The 17,486-nt window shown below is 44.0% G+C and overlaps 1 protein-coding gene across 8 annotated transcripts; it reads right to left on the bottom strand.

Moving 5' to 3' along the window:
* Window positions 1–47: 47 nt before the first annotated feature.
* On the bottom strand, window positions 48–17,213 carry LOC117668148 (uncharacterized). Of its 8 annotated transcripts, none has more exons than XM_087884706.1 (6): window positions 11,796–17,213; window positions 10,178–10,775; window positions 8,531–8,657; window positions 7,014–7,096; window positions 4,421–4,547; window positions 48–1,514 (listed from the first exon to the last, which is right to left on the bottom strand). In XM_087884706.1, exons 1-6 carry the CDS (start codon window positions 11,840–11,842, stop codon window positions 229–231), a joined length of 2,268 nt encoding a protein of 755 aa, XP_087740832.1. In that variant the 5' UTR covers window positions 11,843–17,213; the 3' UTR covers window positions 48–228. The 8 variants fall into 8 exon arrangements, with proteins under 8 accessions (XP_087740832.1, XP_087740831.1, XP_087740830.1 ...); XM_087884705.1 differs by having other exon boundaries at window positions 4,421–4,553; XM_087884704.1 differs by having other exon boundaries at window positions 11,751–17,213.
* Window positions 17,214–17,486: the final 273 nt, after the last annotated feature.

A 17,486-nucleotide genomic window follows, 5' to 3' on the forward strand; every position in this document is an offset into this window, starting at 1 on the left:
CCCAGCTCCCTGATAGAGGGATACTGGGCAATAATTCCTGGTTTTCCTTCCTTCAACCACACCAGTTTATTTTAGCCCATGATCCACTTCCATGACATTTCCTTGTGTGGAAAAAGACAAATTCCTTTCGTATCCAATAATATTTGGCCTATAAAGAATTCTAACATTTCTTTACGAGGATCTTAACCTCAGAACTGGGGTCTCTAAACTTCTGTCCAGTCTGTGCACTCATATGGTTTCTCCCATGTGGATCCTTCTGTGGGAAGTCACAGAACTACTATTTCTAAAGCTTATTCCACAGTCCACACAGTTGTACAGTTTCTCCCCCGTGTGGATCCTTTTATGAGAACTAAGGGAACTCCTTACACTAAAACTCTTCCCACACTCCAGACATTGATATGGCTTCTCCCCAGTATGGATTCTCATGTGGGAAGTCAGGGAACTTCTCGTAATGAAGCTTTTTCCACATTCCGTACATATGTATGGCTTCTCTCCCGTGTGGGTCTTTTTATGGGATGCCAGGGAACTGCTCATGCTAAAACACTTCCCACACTCCAGACATTTATATGGCTTCTCTCCTGTATGGGTCCTTTTATGGGAAGTGAGGTGACTTCCATCACTGAAGCGCTTCCCACACTCCAGGCACTGATATGGTTTCTCCCCTGTGTGGATCCTCTTATGGGTAGTGAGATGACTTACTTCACTGAAGCGCTTCCCGCACTCCAGGCACTGATACGGTTTCTCCCCTGTGTGGATCCTCTTATGGGAAGCAAGGTTGCTTCTCTGAGAGAAGCACTTTCCGCACTCCAGGCACTGATACGGTTTCTCCCCTGTGTGGATCCTCTTATGGGAAGCAAGGTTGCTTTTCCGAGAGAAGCCTTTCCCACACTCCGTACATTGATAGGGTTTCTCCCCGCTGTGGATTCTCATGTGAGAAGTGAGGTAAGTTCTCTTAATGAAGCTTTTTCCACACTCCAAGCATGGATGTGGTTTCTCTCCTCGGTGGATCCTTTCATGGGTCATAAGGTGACTTTTCTGAAGGAAGCTCTTCCCGCAATCCATGCATTGATATGTATTCTCCCGGACGTGACTCTTTTGATGGTTACTGAGATGGCTACTCTGGCTGAAGCTCTCTCCACATTCCACATAGTTATATAATTTCTCCCCAAGCGATATATTTTGATCTAAAGTAAGAGGAAAGGCCCGTTCCCTGTTTTCATGTTGTGTCTCGACAGGTGGCCTTCTGCAATATCCACACAATCCTGATTCCTCCTTCAATATTTTTCCACAGCCTGGACACATTCCGGTTTCTTGGTGATTTTTTTCAGCCTGGAGCGCATTGTTATCTCCACAATGAAAAGCGAGGGCTTTCTCTGGCTCTCCATTTAGCTGGTTTTCCTCAGGACTTTGGACTCCCCACTGACATCGGAACATCCTTTCTCCAATTTCATTGTTGACTGTTGGCAAGTGCTCTATCATCTCCTTCTTAGAGTCCTCGTTCTCCCACCTTTTGCCTGATTGCGACAAAAAGAAACCAAAAGGTGACTTTCATGAGATGTTCAAAGCCCAAGCTAAGGCACCCTCAGGGATCAAGCTCTATTGCCACATCCTGTATTTGAACATTACAATTTATGAGCCCTGGTGGCGCAGTGGTTAGAATGCAGTTTTGCAGGCTAATTCTGCTGACTGCCAGTAAACCAACCACACTCAATGTGTAGTTGTTAATGGAACTGCATGTGTATCAAGGGTCACCAAACTTTCGGACTTCAGGGACCACTAAATTCATCATTTTAAATCCCGTGGACCACTAATTTGATCTGCCTAATGACTAGTCGGGTGGGCATTGCTCGGTGGTCACGTGACTGGCTGGGCATGGCCAACTCGATGCCACTCACATCGAGGGGCACCTCGCCGGCCTCTACTCGCCCCTCCCCTCCCAGCTTCTCCTCATCTGCCCACCTGGGCTCCTTAGGGCCCCAAAAGAAAGCAGTTGTTGGAGCTAAGCAGCCACCACGAAAAAGAGTTGGCAAAACAGGTCAGTTCAACTTGGATCTGGCCAAGGAGGAGGCTCAACAGAAGCACCTCATTGACGTCGAAGAGTACCTCAGAGTACCTCAGCAGGCTGAGATGGTAAGCCAGTTCCAGGCCATGATGCAGTCCCACTGAAACGAGGCCCTCTGGCTCCTTGCCACCAGTGGCACTTCCCTCCAGCCTTTGCCCCAAACCCCACACCAGGAGGCCAAAGCAGACCGTGAGTCGGAATTTCTGCCCCCATCAAACCCGCACAAAAAGACCCCAAAGGTGGAGACTCTCTGCAGCATCACAAGCGTTCATTGCACGTATCTAGCCCAGGAGCTGTAGTTTGAGGACCCCTGATTTAGTGCAATATAAAAAATGCAAATAATTTTTCTGCGGACCACCAAAATTTTCTTGCGGATCACCAGTGGTCCACAGACCACCAGTTGGTGACCACTGATCTATATGGAGGGAAGTATGCAGTGGGATACCCCAAGGCTCTGTTTTAGGCCCAGTACTCTTCAACATCTTCGTCAATGACTTGAACAAGGGGATAGATGGGGAACTCATCAAATTTGCAGATGACACCAAGTTGGCAGGAATTGCCAACACTCAATTCAAAATTCAATTCAATTCAAAACAGTCAATACTACACACTAGTAGTAACTGTGAGAGATATCTTAGAGTCCTAGTGGAAAATCATTTAAATATGAGCCAGCAGTATGCAACAGCTGCCAAAAAAAGCCAACACAGTCCTAGGCTGCATAAACAGGGTTAGAATCAAGATCAGGTAAAGTGTTAATACCACTTTATAATGCCTTGGTAAGCCCACACTTGGAATATTGCATTCAGTTTTGGTCGCCATGAGGTAAAAAAGATGTGGAGAGTCTAGAAAGAGTGCAGAGAAGAGCAACAAAGATGATTAGGGGACTGGAGGCTAAAACATGAAGAACGGTTGCAAGAACTGGGTATGTCTAGTTTAATGAAAAGAAGGATTAGGGAAACATGATAGCAGTGTTCCAATATCTCAGGGGTTGCCACAAAGAAGAGGGAGTCAAACTATTCTTCAAAGCACCTGAGGGTAGAACAAGAAGCAATGGGTGGAAACTAATCAAGGAGAGAAGCAATTTAGAACTAAGGAGAAATTTCCTGACAATTAGAAAATTAATAAGTGGAACAATTTGCCTGCAGAAGTTGTGAATGCCCCAATACTGGAAAATTTTAAGAAGATGTTGGATAACCATTTGTCTGAAGTGGTGTAGGGTTTCCTGCCTGGGCAGGGGGTTGGATTAGAAGACCTCCAAGGTCCCTTCCAACTCTTATTCTATTCTATTCTATTCTATTCTATTCTATTCTATTCTATTCTATTCTATTCTATTCTATTCTATTCTATTCTATTCTATTCTATTCTACTCTACTCTACTCTACCCTACCCTACCCTACCCTACCCTACCCTACCCTACCCTACCCTACCCTACCCTACTCTTTTGATTCTGACCAGCTCAAGGTTACCTGACCTTCCATCCTTCTGAGGTCGGTAAAATGAGAAGCCAGATTGTTGGGGGTAAGTTGGTGACTCTGAAACTCCTTAGAGAGGGCTGTAAAGCAGTGTGAAGTGGTATATAAGTCTAAGTGCTATCGTTAACACTACAACTGAGCCCAAAATTTCTAAGCGAGACAATTGTTAAGCGAGTTTTATCCCCTTTTACGAGTTCCTTGTCGTGAATTACTGCAGTTGTTAACTTAGTAACATGGTTCTGAAGTGAATCTGGTTTCTCCACTGACTTTGCTTGTCAGAAAGCCGCAGGTGATCACATGACCCCAGGACACTGCAACCGTCATAAATACATGCCAGTTGCCAAAGCGTCTGAATGTTGACCACACAACTGTACAGATACTGCAACAGTCATAAATGTGAAAAATTGTTCAGTCACTTTTTTATCTGACGTTGTAACTTCAGTCACTAAATAAATGTTTGTATGACTACCTGCCATAGTAACAGGGAGGGAGGGCATGGCATTGGGGTTTGGGAAGTGAGCTGGTGTGAAGAAGGCCCACCTGAATATAAAGGGAGGTTTGCTCTCCGGAATTACTGCGCTGCTAAATGGAGTTGTTTACATCCAGTCAAGGCCAACCGCCGCCCTGTAATTCCAGATGGACGAAAACACCTGAAGATGTGTCCCACATGACACTATGTGGGATGGGGATTGGACATTCAGCCTGGGTCCCTGGGAGGAGGGATTTGGGGAAACCTTCAATATGTACCTTTCCCGCCTTTTGGCTCAGATCTTGCCTTTCCTTCAGGGCTATCATTTCAAACTCAGTAAAAGTACCTCTTCTCTACTTCAATGGATTCGGCGGTTTTCCTTCTTGGGTATTGAACGGAGGCAGGCCTGACACTTACCTATGCAGGTCACATTCCTTGCATTTTCCAACATGATCTCCCTGTACAGCAATTTCTGGTCAGGATTCAGCAGGGCCCACTCCTCTTCAGAAAAAAATATGGCTATATCTTCAAATGACATGTGATTCTGAAACTGAAAAAAAAATCCCTCTTAATGTACAGTTCCAAGTTGTACTAGAGGTTGTAAGTTGAGGATTACTTGTACCACCTGAAAATCGCCCAAGATCACTCTGAGAGTGAGATCTAATTAATTAATTAATTAATTACACACACACATACAAATAAATAATTATTTATCAAGTATAGATACCTCCCATCCCAAATCTCAGAGTGACTCTGGGCAATTTTCACACAGTTCAGGTAGTTCTCAATTTATGGCCACAATTGAGTCCAAAAATTATGTTGTTAAACAAGACAGTTGTAAAGTCAGTTTTGGCCCCATTTTACAACCTTGTTTGCCGCAATTGTTAAAAACATGGTTGTTAAGTGAACCTGGCTTCCCCCTTGACTTTGCTGATCAGAAGTTTGCAAAAGGGGATCACATGATCCCAGGACATTGCAACCGTCATAAACATAAACCAGTTGCCAAGTATCCTAATTTTCATCATGACCATGGAGATGCTGCAACCGTCATAAGTGTGAAACATGGTCCTAAGTCATTTTTTCCAGTACTGTTGTTACTCATTGTCGTTTCCTGACAGTTAGAAAATCAGTGGAACAAACTACCTCCAGAAGTTGAGAATGATCTAAGTGGAAGTTTTTAAGAAGAGACTGGACAACCATCTCTCTCTGGGCACAATGAGAATATATCTGCTAAATAGAACTCCGCATTGGCAACAGGAAGGGCGTCTGGCTAGTAAACACTCAGCTCCATTCAGCTGCCCAGACTCCACCCTGCAAGGGATTATGGGGTCATTAAAAGATGATGATGACTGGACAACCATTGGTTAGAAATGGTATAGGGTTTCCTGCCTGAACAGGTGTTTGGACTAGAAGACCTCGAAGGTCCGTTCTAACTGTTGTTCTGTTCTGTTCTGTTCTGTCCTGTTCTGTGCTGTTATTCTATTCTATTCTATTCTATTCTATTCTATTCTATTCTATTCTATTCTATTCTATTCTATTCTATTCTATTCTATTCTATTCTTCTATCCTATCCTATCTAGTCCCATTCCATTCCTTTCCATTTATTCTATTCTGATTCCATTCTATTAAATGGATGATTCTAAGCCGAAGATCACCTGATTCTGCAGGATCTCCAAACTACATTCAGTGATAACAACCCTCATATCTTTCTGGATCAGCTGGTGGGATAGGCATTGGATCTCTTTTCCTTCCTGGAAAATCGTTTCTCCTCAACTAAGTCTTGTTTCCATGTTTTAACCAGTGGAAATAGATCCTAGTTCTCTTTTCTACTGCGCAAATTCCACTAGATGTCTGGTGTAAGTAAGTGTTTTTCCAGATAACTTTCCTGGGAAAAAAAACTGACAGAACTCAAAAGTTTCTGACTGAAAATATATCTGAATAAATGTTTTATTCTTATTGCTGATTTTGCAGGATTTTAAAACTTGTTTTGGTTGCTAGCAAACAGTAGGTTCTGGAACAACTGATGGGATGAATCTTGGATGCACCACTGATCAGAGTTTTCAGGGCTTCCTGGAAGGTGACTTCCTCAACACAGTGCTGGGACAATCCTAGTTGATACGTTAACAGCTTCCTTATGTTGTCTCTGACAGGAACACACAGTTCAAGAGCTATATGAAGTTGCTGGAAAAGGCCTTCTAGAAGCATGAGATGCCAGCAATGTTCAGATGATACCAGGAAACTGCTCCTACTCTGAAAAAAAATGGCTAGAAGGGAGCAAATTAAGGGAACTAACTTTGGAAGAGAAATCCAGCTTGCTTTGGAATGCTCCTTGTCAAAACCACATTTGGACACTAAAGGAGAAAAGAATCCTCCTCAAAATAGCAGAGTTAGAAAGGACCTTGGAGGTCTTCTAGTCCAACCCCTCCACTCAAGCAGGAGACCCTTTACCATTTCAGAGAAATGGTAGTCCAGTCTCTTCTTAAAAACCTCCAGCAATGGAGCAGCCACAACTTCTAAAGAAAAGCTGTTCCACTGGTTAATTGTTCTCATTGTCAGGACATTTCTTAGTTCTAGGTTGCTTGTCTGCTTGATTTTCCCATCCATTGCTTCTTGTCCTGCCTTCAGGTGCTTTGGAGAAAAGCTTGACTCCCTCCTCTTTGTGGCAGCAAAGAGTAAATATATATCTAAGGGGCCCCTTATATGTTTTAGGTGCTTCTGATCAACTTGATGCTATGATGCTCCTAATCATCTTTATTGCACATGATGGCCTATGTCACGCCTAGTCCTTCTTTTCATTAAACTAGACATACCCAATTCCTGCAACTGTTCTTCGTATGTTTTGGCCTCCAGTCCCCTAATCATTTTCATTGCTCTTCTCTCCACTCTTTCCAAAATCTCAACATCTTTTTTATATTGCAATGATCAAAACTGGATGCAATATCTGAGTGTAGGTCTTACCAAGGCATTATAAAGTGGTACTAGCACTTCAGGCGAGCTTCATCCCTCCTACCTGAGTTGGAATAACAACAGCAGTTTCAGTTCCACCACAAAGCAAAGGTGTTTCTGCAGGAAACCTCAGGGTTGCTCCATTCCCTGATAAGACAGAAATGGAAGAAGACATTTTGAAAACATTCCTGCTGCATTCTCGAGCAAAACTATACCATAATTTCGTGTGTTTGTGTGTGTGTGTGTGTGTGTGTGTGTGTGTGTGTGTACACAAAAAAATTAAAAGGAGCCTTCTTTCACACCAGTCGGACTGCAAGTAAGCAATATCAATAGACTTATGTACCGCTTCATAGTGCTTTACAGCTCTCTAAGCAGGTTACAATCAACATATTACCCCCAATAATCTTCCTCAACAGTTTTTATGTTGACAATGAGCATCATGGGAAGCAAGGTAGATTTGTACATGGTATAAATGACCCAATGTCAAAATATTAATTCCAAGTTCCATATTGGGAAGTGAGCTGATAGGGAACCCCAGATTGATAGTACGAAATAATGACGTGGGGTGTAATCTGTACCCCCATAGGATCCAGGAGGAATGAGAAACAAGGGAAACCTATACCGTTTAGTGATTGTTTGAAGTTGCAATGGCAGGTAAACAAGTGACTGATGACCATTTTTCACACTTACCACCGTGGCAGTATCCCTGTAGTCATTTGTTTATTTATTGTATTTATTTATTTATTGGTTCGATTTATATGCCGCCCTTCCCCGGAGACTCAGGGCGGCTTACAATGTGTTAAGCAATAGCCTTCATACTTTTGTATATACCTGCTTAGTAGGGCTTTCGGGCCCCCCTAAGCGGTGCTCTTTTTTTATACAAAGTCAGCTTATTGCCCCCACAATCCGGGTCCTCATTTTACCTATCTCGAAAGGATGGAAGGCTGAGTCAACCTTGAGCCTGGTGAGATTTGAACTTGCAGTAACTGCAGGCAGCTGGTGTTACTTAACAGGACTTTAGTCTGCTGCGCCATCAAGGCTCTTGTGACCAAATTTTGGATGCTTGGCAACTGGCATGTATTTATGACATTCACAGTGCCTTGGGGTCATGTGATCACCTGCAACTTTCCAACAAGCAGTCAATGGAGAATCCAGATTCACTTCACAACCATGTTGTTAAGAACTGCAGTAATTCACTTCACAAATGTCCCAAAGTTGCTTTTTAAAGAGGCAGTTGCAACTTTGGGACAAACATGACCTGGATGACTGAGAATCTCCATAGATACTTAACAACTGTGGCAAAGAAAGTCGTAAAATGAGGTAAAATTCGCTTAACAACTATCTTGCTTAGAACGTTTGGGCTCAATTGTGGAGTTAGCAATAGGACTACCAACAGCACTTAGACTTGCATACGGTTTCATCGTGCTTTTACAGCCCTCTATAAGTGGTTTACATACTCAGTACTTTGCCTCCATATTTTGTAATATGTTTCTTTTAAACTGCACCATGTTATACAGTATTTCCTTGTGGAGTACACCAATATAAAAATATAACAAATATAGAACCGTTGTTTTTTTTTACTTTCGGATGTGATCTGAGCTGGATCTTCTTGGGAGATCCTTTCGAAGGCCAGTTCCTGAGATAGAGATGAAACATCTCTGTGTGGTTGGGAGTTCTGAGCATCCACTTCCATGAAGGGATTCTGAACCTGTCAAAAGAAAAAGAGGGAAGAAGATTTTATGGTCCACAGCAACCAAGTTCACTCTAAAAAGAGAGGGCTTCTCACATACAAGTAGAATAAAACAGAATTGGAAGGGACCTTGGAGGTCTTCCAGTCCAACCTCCTGCTCAGGCAGGAAACCCTATACCATTTCAGACAAATAGTTGTACCAATCTCTCCTTAAAAACTTCCAGTGCTGGAGCATTCACAACTTCTGGAGGCAAGTTGTCCCACTGATTAATGGTTCTCACTGTCAAGAAATTTCTCCTTAGTTCTAAGTTGATTCTCCCCTTGATTAGTTTCCATCTATTTTATTCAGGGGCTTTGGAGAATAGTTTGACTCCCTCTTCTTTGGGGCAACCCCTGAGATATTGGAACACTGCTGTTATGCCACTCCTAATCCTTCTTTTCATCAGACTAGACATATTCAGTTCCAGCAACTGTTCTTAATGTTTTAGCCTCCAGTCCCCTAATCATCTTTGTTGCTCTTCTCTGCACTTTTTGTAGTGTCTCAAGATCTCTTTTTATATCATGGTGATCAAAACTGGCTGCAGTATTTCAAGTGTGGTCTTACCATGGAATTATAAAGTGGTAGTCCTCGATATACGACAACAATTGAACCCAACATTTCCATTGCTAACTGAGGTGACTGCTAAGTGAATTTTGCTCCATTTTACAATTTTTTTTGCCAGAGTTGATAAGTGAATCACTGCAGTTGTTAACTTAGTAATATGTTTGTTAAGTGAATCTGGCTCCCCCGTGGACTCTCTTTGTCAGAAGGTCGCAAAAAGAAATTACATAATCCTGGGACACCACAATCATCATAAATATGAGCCAGTTGCCAAGCATCTGACTTTTTGATCATGTGGCCATGGGAATGCTTCAATGATCATAAGTGTGAAAAAAAATTTCCGCGCTGTTATAGCTATAAACAGTCACTAAACGAAAGGTTGTAAGTGAAGGATTCTATCCTGAGAAATCAGTAGGAAAGGCCACTAGAACTATTTCAGTGATGAAGAATTTTTCAGTAATTATAGGAAAAATCTTATTGGTTCCCAGAAGTTATTGTATTTAAAAATTCAGCAGCACTGCTTCTCACGCTGTGTACAACTTACAACTACAATTGGGTCCAAAATTTATGTTGCTAAGTGAGACATTTGTCAAGTGAATTTTGTCCCATTTTATGACTTTCTTGCCACAATTGCTAAGTGAATCACTGCAGGGGTTAACTTAGTTATATGTTTGTTCAGTGCATCTGGCTCCCCCATGGACTTTGCTTAGTCAGGTGGTCACAAAAGGGGATCGTGTGACCCCAGGATGCTGCAACCATCATAAATACAAACCAGTTGCCACAGCCTCAGAGTTTTGATCAGGTGACTATGGGGCTACTGTGACCAAGAATGAAAAATAGTCATAAGTCACTTTTTTCAATGCTGTTGTAACTTTGGATGGTCACTAAATGAATTGTTGAAAGTCGAGGATTAGCTGCACCATGATTTTTGTCTCACCTGCGTTTCTCCCTGCTTCTTCTCCTCTTCCTGGCTCAGGAGGAAACCTTCTGCAAGGGCTACTGCCTGGGAGCTGGTCTCTGCTCCACACTCTCGTACCCAGCTTTCCATCTTTGGGGGCAGGACGGCCAGGAACTGCTCCAGGACCACCAAGTCCAACATCTGAGTTTTCGTGTGTTTCTCTGGCTTCAGCCATTGACGATAAAGACGGTGTAAGCGAGTGCAAAGTTCTCGAGGTGCCTCAGTCTCTTTGTATATGAACTCCCGGCAAAGTTGATGTTCTCCAGCCCGTCTGGTGGTTTCTCCTTGCAGGACATTGTCCTTCCTCATTCTTCCCCAGAACTTCTCAGTAGAGCCAAGCAAGGCAACACGGGATCTATATCCTTCTGGGTCTCGTGAGCCAGTTTTTGGGGTGAACCAAGACGCTGGTTCACATCCATCCGAAGTCTGTCCTGGATTTGCAAAAGGACTTTCGGTCAGAGGAGCAGAATGGCAAGAAGAGCCACTGTGAGCCATTTCGGGAGATGTGGGACTTTGATCCTCAAACGATAAGAATCCTCCCACAGAGCAAAATAAATAAATGCTTTCAGTTTTCAAGCTAAGGGAAAGGAATAAAAGAAAAGAAAAAGTGAGGGGAAAAAAGAGAGCTGCCTTCGTAGACGTCGATAGGATGTTCTTGTTCACAAACATTTAACAGAAGACAGAGAAGACACTGCTGTTAAACACACCCACACACACCACCAACACATGCAATCACTTTTCAAAAAGGAAGTACGTGTAGGACTCGATATAGGACCACAATTGAGGTCAAAATTTATGTTGTGAATTAAGGCAGTTGTTAAGTGAGTATTGGCCTGTTTTATGACCTTCTTTGCCACAGCACCCTGGTAACTTTCCAAAGAACACAAAAAAGTCCAAGCTGGAGATACCTCCAATGCTTGGCAGTCAGCTCAGGTCCAGTGTGGGGACCCCAAAATGTTCTGGCTTTTTCTCCAGCACTCTCACCCCCTCAAACTGCTCTGGTCTTTCCTCCAGCAGCCCTATCCCCAAAACGCTCTGGCTTTTTCTCAGCACCCCCAAAATGCTGTGGCTCTTTCTCCAGCACCTCCACCCAAAACTGATAGTTTGCACAGGAAAACCCATTGCAAGACACTTCGGGTGGGGATGGGGGTTGTCATCCTTTCTGCAGGACAAGGTCCGCACCAGCCAGCCACGAGCCCTACCAAGGGTGGGAAAGGGGGCCAGGGGTGGGGTGTGTGTGGAGAATTGAGGTGGAGCAGTCCCAGGCTGGCAGGTTGAATGCTTCCTTCCAGGGAGGCCAGCGATAAAGCGCTTTGCAAACCCCGCGGGGCGTCTGCAATTAGGGACCTCCTGGGAATTGCAAGGCGAAAGCAAGGCTGAGCTGAAATAGACGGCGCTCTGCCTGACTTTCCTCGCTCCCTCCCAACCTTTTATGGCTGAAAAATCCGAAGGGGTGAGAGTTACCTCACCTGGATCCGTCGACGGGCTGCAAGCGATCAAGTGCCAAGCTCCAAACTCCTCCCACCCGCCCGGGATTCCAGGCTCCACCCACCTCGCAGCACCGCCCTCGCCTTTGAGTTGGAGAGCAGCTTCGCACCTGCGCACTCTTCTGTTACCAATCTTAAGGGTTAGAGAAAAAGGCATTGTTCCTTGAGGCCTCCAGAGTGATGGGCCCCTCCCTCTCCTCCGAAGACTCGCTTCTCCTCCTTCCCCGCTAGGCAGGGCAGGGCTGGGAAGCGCTTGCTCTCCTGACAGCGCCCCCTCGTGGATCCCGCCTGCCAGTTGTGCGAACGAGCGAGTCTTTGCCCCGTTTCCATCCAGTCCGCGATCCGTCGAGTTTCGGAATCCGAAATCGGTTCTTGCTCTAGTTTTGCGTTTGCCGTCGGGAGCAAAAGGGATCCCTCGGGGCTGCCAGCGTGGCAGACGGGCCTATCCTTAAAACTCAGGTCTTTCTCCCACGGATTATGGTGTTTTTTATGGTTTTCCTTTCCTTTGACTGTTTTTCATAGGGTTTTCTTGTGGCTTTCGCCTGCAGGTCCAGCTCTGCTTTTGCAAGGCTGACAAAATTCTAGACCTAGTTGAGTTTAGACAGGTCATCCTCGACTTATGATTACCATTGAGGCCCAAATTTTTGCAGCTAAGTGAGACAGTTCTTAACTGAATTTCCCCCCTATCTTACAACCTTTCTTCCATAGTTGTTAAGTGAAGCACTGCGGCTGTTTTCTTAGTAACACGGTTGTTAAATGAATCTGGTTCCCGATTGATTTTGCTTGCCAGAAGGTCACAAAAGGGGAAATCACATGAAGCCCCGGACACTGCAGCCGTCATAAATATGAGTCAGTCGCCAAGTGTCTGAATTTTGATCACTCAGTCCATGGGGATGTGCAATGGTCATGAGTATGAAAAATGGTCAACAGTTACTTTTTGCAATGCCGTTGTAACTTTCAACGGTCACTAAATGAACTGTTATAAGTCAAGGAAAAGTTGCATATGTCCTCACAGAAACACATTTATGTCTGGCACAATAAACTCAACCACATCACAAGTTTACCACAGGAAGTGCCATAAAGATGTTTTTTTACACCAAAGACAAATTCCTTTTGTGTCCAATCACACTTGGCCAATAAAGAACAACAATAAGTATCAATGGGGCATGTTGGAGAGCAATACAAACTAGAGATGGCTCCCTTGCCCCAAGAGAATAAAACATTGATTGGTCTCATTCAAGACGAGGAATCTGCATACAATGGGAGGTTGAACTAGTCTTGTGGTGTGACCGTAACAATCTGAATGACTGTAGTAGGTTCAGGAAGAGTAGACTTGATGCCATCTAATAAACATAGTCTCAAATGTAATCCCAGCTGGTAAAGATAAGGGATCCCCAGATTTTATTAAAGGGGTTTTTAGGGTTTTTTAAAAAATCCTAATCATTATCTGTGAGTTTAGTTGGGGATGCTGACTTACCTTTTGTTTGGAACAGACAAATATGAGTGGGAAAGAGATGTAAATGGCTATGTACATATGTGTGAATATAGTTGAGCATTAGCCAGCCCTTAATCCTAATCCTTTTTGGGATGTCATACATATACACACATACAGATTTACGCACACACACACACACAAACACCCACACGTGTATAGGAGCAATGGTGGCACAGTGGCTAGAATGCAGTATTGCAGGCTGACTGCTCACAGCCAGGAGTTCAGTCTTGACCAGCTCAAGGACTCAGTCTTCCATCCTTCCGAAGTCAGTAAAAATGTGGACACAGATTGTTGGGGGCAATATGTTGACATTATAAACTGTTCAGAAAGTGCTGTAAAGCCCTATAGAGGATATGTAAGTCTATTGCTATGTGATACACAGGTACATTTATTGAGCAGGCACTGTGTTAAATTTATGGACCAATTTCTTTTTTAATATAATAACCCACAATTGGATATGTAAGAGAAACTATTTTGACCAAACATATTCAGAGGCCACTGGAAGAAAATGCAATGCAATGCAATAGCTGCTTGTTTCCTTGATTAGCTATAAAAATAGGCAAAGTTCAAAAGCAGCCATTCAAATGATTGGGGACTTGGATGTTTGTTTGTGTTTGAAAAAAATTATTTTGTAAGCATGAAAAAATAAATTACCTTAGTAGAAAACATCCGGTTTCAGATATCATCCAATTCAGCTGTTTAGGAAAAGATTTGGAATAGGCAAAAGAGTGGAGGGTTTTCACACTTATTTTTATATTGTTAGCATCTAATCAAACATATGAAGAAAAAATAATTAGTAAACAGTTGAGTTCAAATGGAAGAATTGAATTTAATAGATCCCTGAGATAATGTACCCAGTTAAAAGAGAGTATACATTTTATATAACTCTGTTCCAGAATTTTTAGGCTGGATTATTTTTTAATATCAACTTTATATCACAAAATTTAAGAATGTATATTGATATTTGTTTATCCAATGGTTTATGTTTATCCTGTCATAGAATAGTGTGTTTCAGAAGTTATCAAGAAATTGATATTTCAGTGTTTCCCTGTTGAATAATAAAGAATTTGTAGTCTTTAATTTCAGAAATAGTCTTTTGTGCCTACTTATCTCTGAAGTATTACTTTAACCTTTATGTTGCTTTGCTGGCAACCTAAACTATTTGCCTTGACAATTTTAAACATTATTTATTTCTTTATTTAATATAACTGCCAAGTCTTTAGTTACAGTACCACAGCATGTTTCTACCAAAATACATATCATCATCATCACCTTTTAATGATGCCATAATAACAAATTTTGGGCTCAACTCACTGTGATCGTAAGTCGAGGACTACCTGTATTTCCCCACTTCTGCAATTCCTGAGGTAACTTTTTGTTTTGAAAACGAATTGGATGCCTTCGAGAAACATTCCCATTGGGGAAATTCGATTCCTTTCAATATTCTGGATTTTTCTTTCCTTCAGGACGGCCACAGCCTCTCCTCAGAGATGTCGCAGCAATCATCTTTTGTCACTTTTAGACCACTATTCCTCAGGGACACTGTTTGCTAGTACCGTATCTTCAAGTCCTACCCTTGAAAAGGACTTTAGGGCAGAATCCCTCGGCACTACTATTATTTTTTAATTATATTACTATTATAATATTACTACTGTTATTTTACCAGAAGACGAGGATGTCTTTGTCACTCGGTGCTTCTTCACAGACAGGCGGGAAATCGTAGCCCCGCCCCTTCCAACGATTCTTTTCCGAAGGTTCGCAAGATGCTTCTAAGGCGTTTTTTTTTCCCTGAGGGGAGTCCGCCAGGACAGCGAAAGGGAGGGCCGGAAGGGTCCCCACTCCTTAATATTGTCTTTCTAGGGAGAACAACTCGCTCTCTTTAACCCCTGGAAAGCCTGGAGAGAACGAAGACGCCCGGAGCCTTTGATGTCCGTGTCCGCAGCTGCATCCGCGGCTCTCCGGCCTTTTTTGGGATCGAGGTCCCCGGCGAGGAAAAGCCTTGGGCGGATCCGTCTCTTTTCCACCGGCACCGGGAAAGAAAGCCGTTTCTTTGTTCCAAGACTGTCTCCGGAGTTTTCCGATTGCAGTGCTTCACTTAACAAATGTGGCAAGAAAAGTTGTAAAATGGGGCAAAACTCACTTAACAGCTGTCTCGTTTAGCAACGTAACTTTTGGGCTCAATTGTGATCATAGGTTGAGGACTACCTGTAGTACTGACTTTCATGGCATTGGCTTTCTATTTCTAGGATTACCCATCCTGGGCTAAGATGAAATAGGGGCAAAGGTTGGTCTATTTTGGCAAGGAAAAAAACAAGGGAATGGAATGCCTAGAGCAGTGGTGGGGAACCATTTACTTACCGAGTGCCAAACAGGAACACGCTTCGCGTACTGTGCTCACTCGCAGGCCATCTGCGCTAATGCACGGCTCCTCCCCATGTGCTGTGTGCGCAACAGCACCGTCTATGCGCAGACCTTTCGCATGCAGCTTTCATGCACGCACCCCAACGCACACTGCACACACAATCTCACCATCTGCGCATGCGCATGCAACGCACATGTGATCTGCACAAGCACGCGCTGCGTGCCAGTCGCCTTGAACGCATGTACAAACATGCAGAGGAGAGCTGTGAAGACCAGCTGGGTCCCCTGAATTGCGCATGTGTGCCGAAGGCCTGAACACCAGCTGGGGTGCACACGCATGCACAGCTTCGGGTAAGTTTGCTGTATGCCCAACTGCACCATCTACGCATGGCCAGCTTTTGCGTGCGCCCCCACGAGCTTTCATGCATGAGCCCCAGAGCGTGCTGCCCAATCTCACCATCTGCGCATGGTTTTCACGTGCACAATGCGCCTATGTGAACACGCTCTGCGCATGCACGCGCTGCGTGCCAGTCGTCTTGAGCGCATGGACTCAGCCTCCCATCCTTCCGAGGTAGGTAAAATGAGGACCCAGTTTGTGGGGGCAATAAGCTGACTGTATAAAATAGAACACTGCTTTGGGGCGGGGCCAAAAAGCCCTACTAAGCAGGTATATACAAAAGTATGAAGGCTGCTGCTTAATACATTGTAAGCCGCCGTGAGCCTCCAGAGAAGGGCAGCATATAAACCAAACTAATAAATGGACAAACGCGCAGAGGAGACCTGCGAAGACCAGCTGGGTCCCCTGAATTGCACACATGTGCATCAGAGGCCTGAATACCAGCTGGGGGTATGCACGCATGCACAGCTTTGGGTGAGTTTGGCAACACCTCGTATGCCCAGAAAAATGGCTATGCGTGCCACTTCCGGCACACTGCCATAGGTTCGCCATCATGGGCCTAGAGAGAATTGAGATAAAGGCCTGCACTTTATTATTGGAATTGGGGTCACAGGGTTGGTAGAAGTTAAAAAGCTTCTGATCTGCGCACACACACAGACACACACACACAAACGCCCTTTAACCGGGTACTTTAGACTCAGGGACTCGGAAATTCTCCCAACACACCCTTGCTTAATCTAAAGTTGCCCATGAGTCAAATACATTCATATCATACATTTACGGAAGGTGCCCCCACGCCATAGTTCATTTGCAACACTGACTGGGAACATTCACAAATGAGCAGGCGGCATAGCTATGAATGCCAGATCCTTGCTGGAATTAGACTTCCATTATTGTGAGACCAACTATTTTCTCAGCCCTCTTTCTGGTTCCTGCATTGTATAGCTCAATGGAAGGCAGGTTGGTTGTGATTGTTTTTTCCGCAACTATCCGTTCAAATCTGTAGCTGTCCTGTTTGGTTGCCATGCCAAACCAGACAATTATTCAGGTACAAATGACAGACTCAATTAGTTGTAACTCTTCCAAGAATTACAACTGACAGTTGATGTCATCCCCCATATTATCATCTTAAATCTTATAAAATGAAATGAAAAGATAATATATCCACCATCCATCCATCCAATTTCTTAACCACCCAGCTCCCTGATAGAGGGATACCGGGCAATAATTCCTGGTTTTCCTTCCTTCAACTACACCAGTTTATTTTAGCCCATGATCCACCATGGTATCATGCTGCAGCAGTTGAGGGGGTTAGGAATAGGAGGCACCGTTTTGCGGTGGTTCTCCTCCTTCCTCTCCGACCGCTCGCAGTTCGTGTTGGCAGGGGGACAGAGGTTGACCTCGAGGTGTCTCGCTTGGGGAGTGCCGCAAGGGTCGGTCCTCTCGCCCCTCCTGTTCAACATTTATGTGAAGCCGCTGGGTGAGATCATCCGTGGTTTTGGGGTGAAGTGCCATCTGTACGCTGATGATACTCAGCTGTACATCTCC

The sequence above is a fragment of the Pantherophis guttatus genome, chromosome 2, assembly GCF_059756535.1.
Source record: "Pantherophis guttatus breed Tessera chromosome 2, ASM5975653v1, whole genome shotgun sequence".
Taxonomy (NCBI): domain Eukaryota; kingdom Metazoa; phylum Chordata; class Lepidosauria; order Squamata; family Colubridae; genus Pantherophis; species Pantherophis guttatus.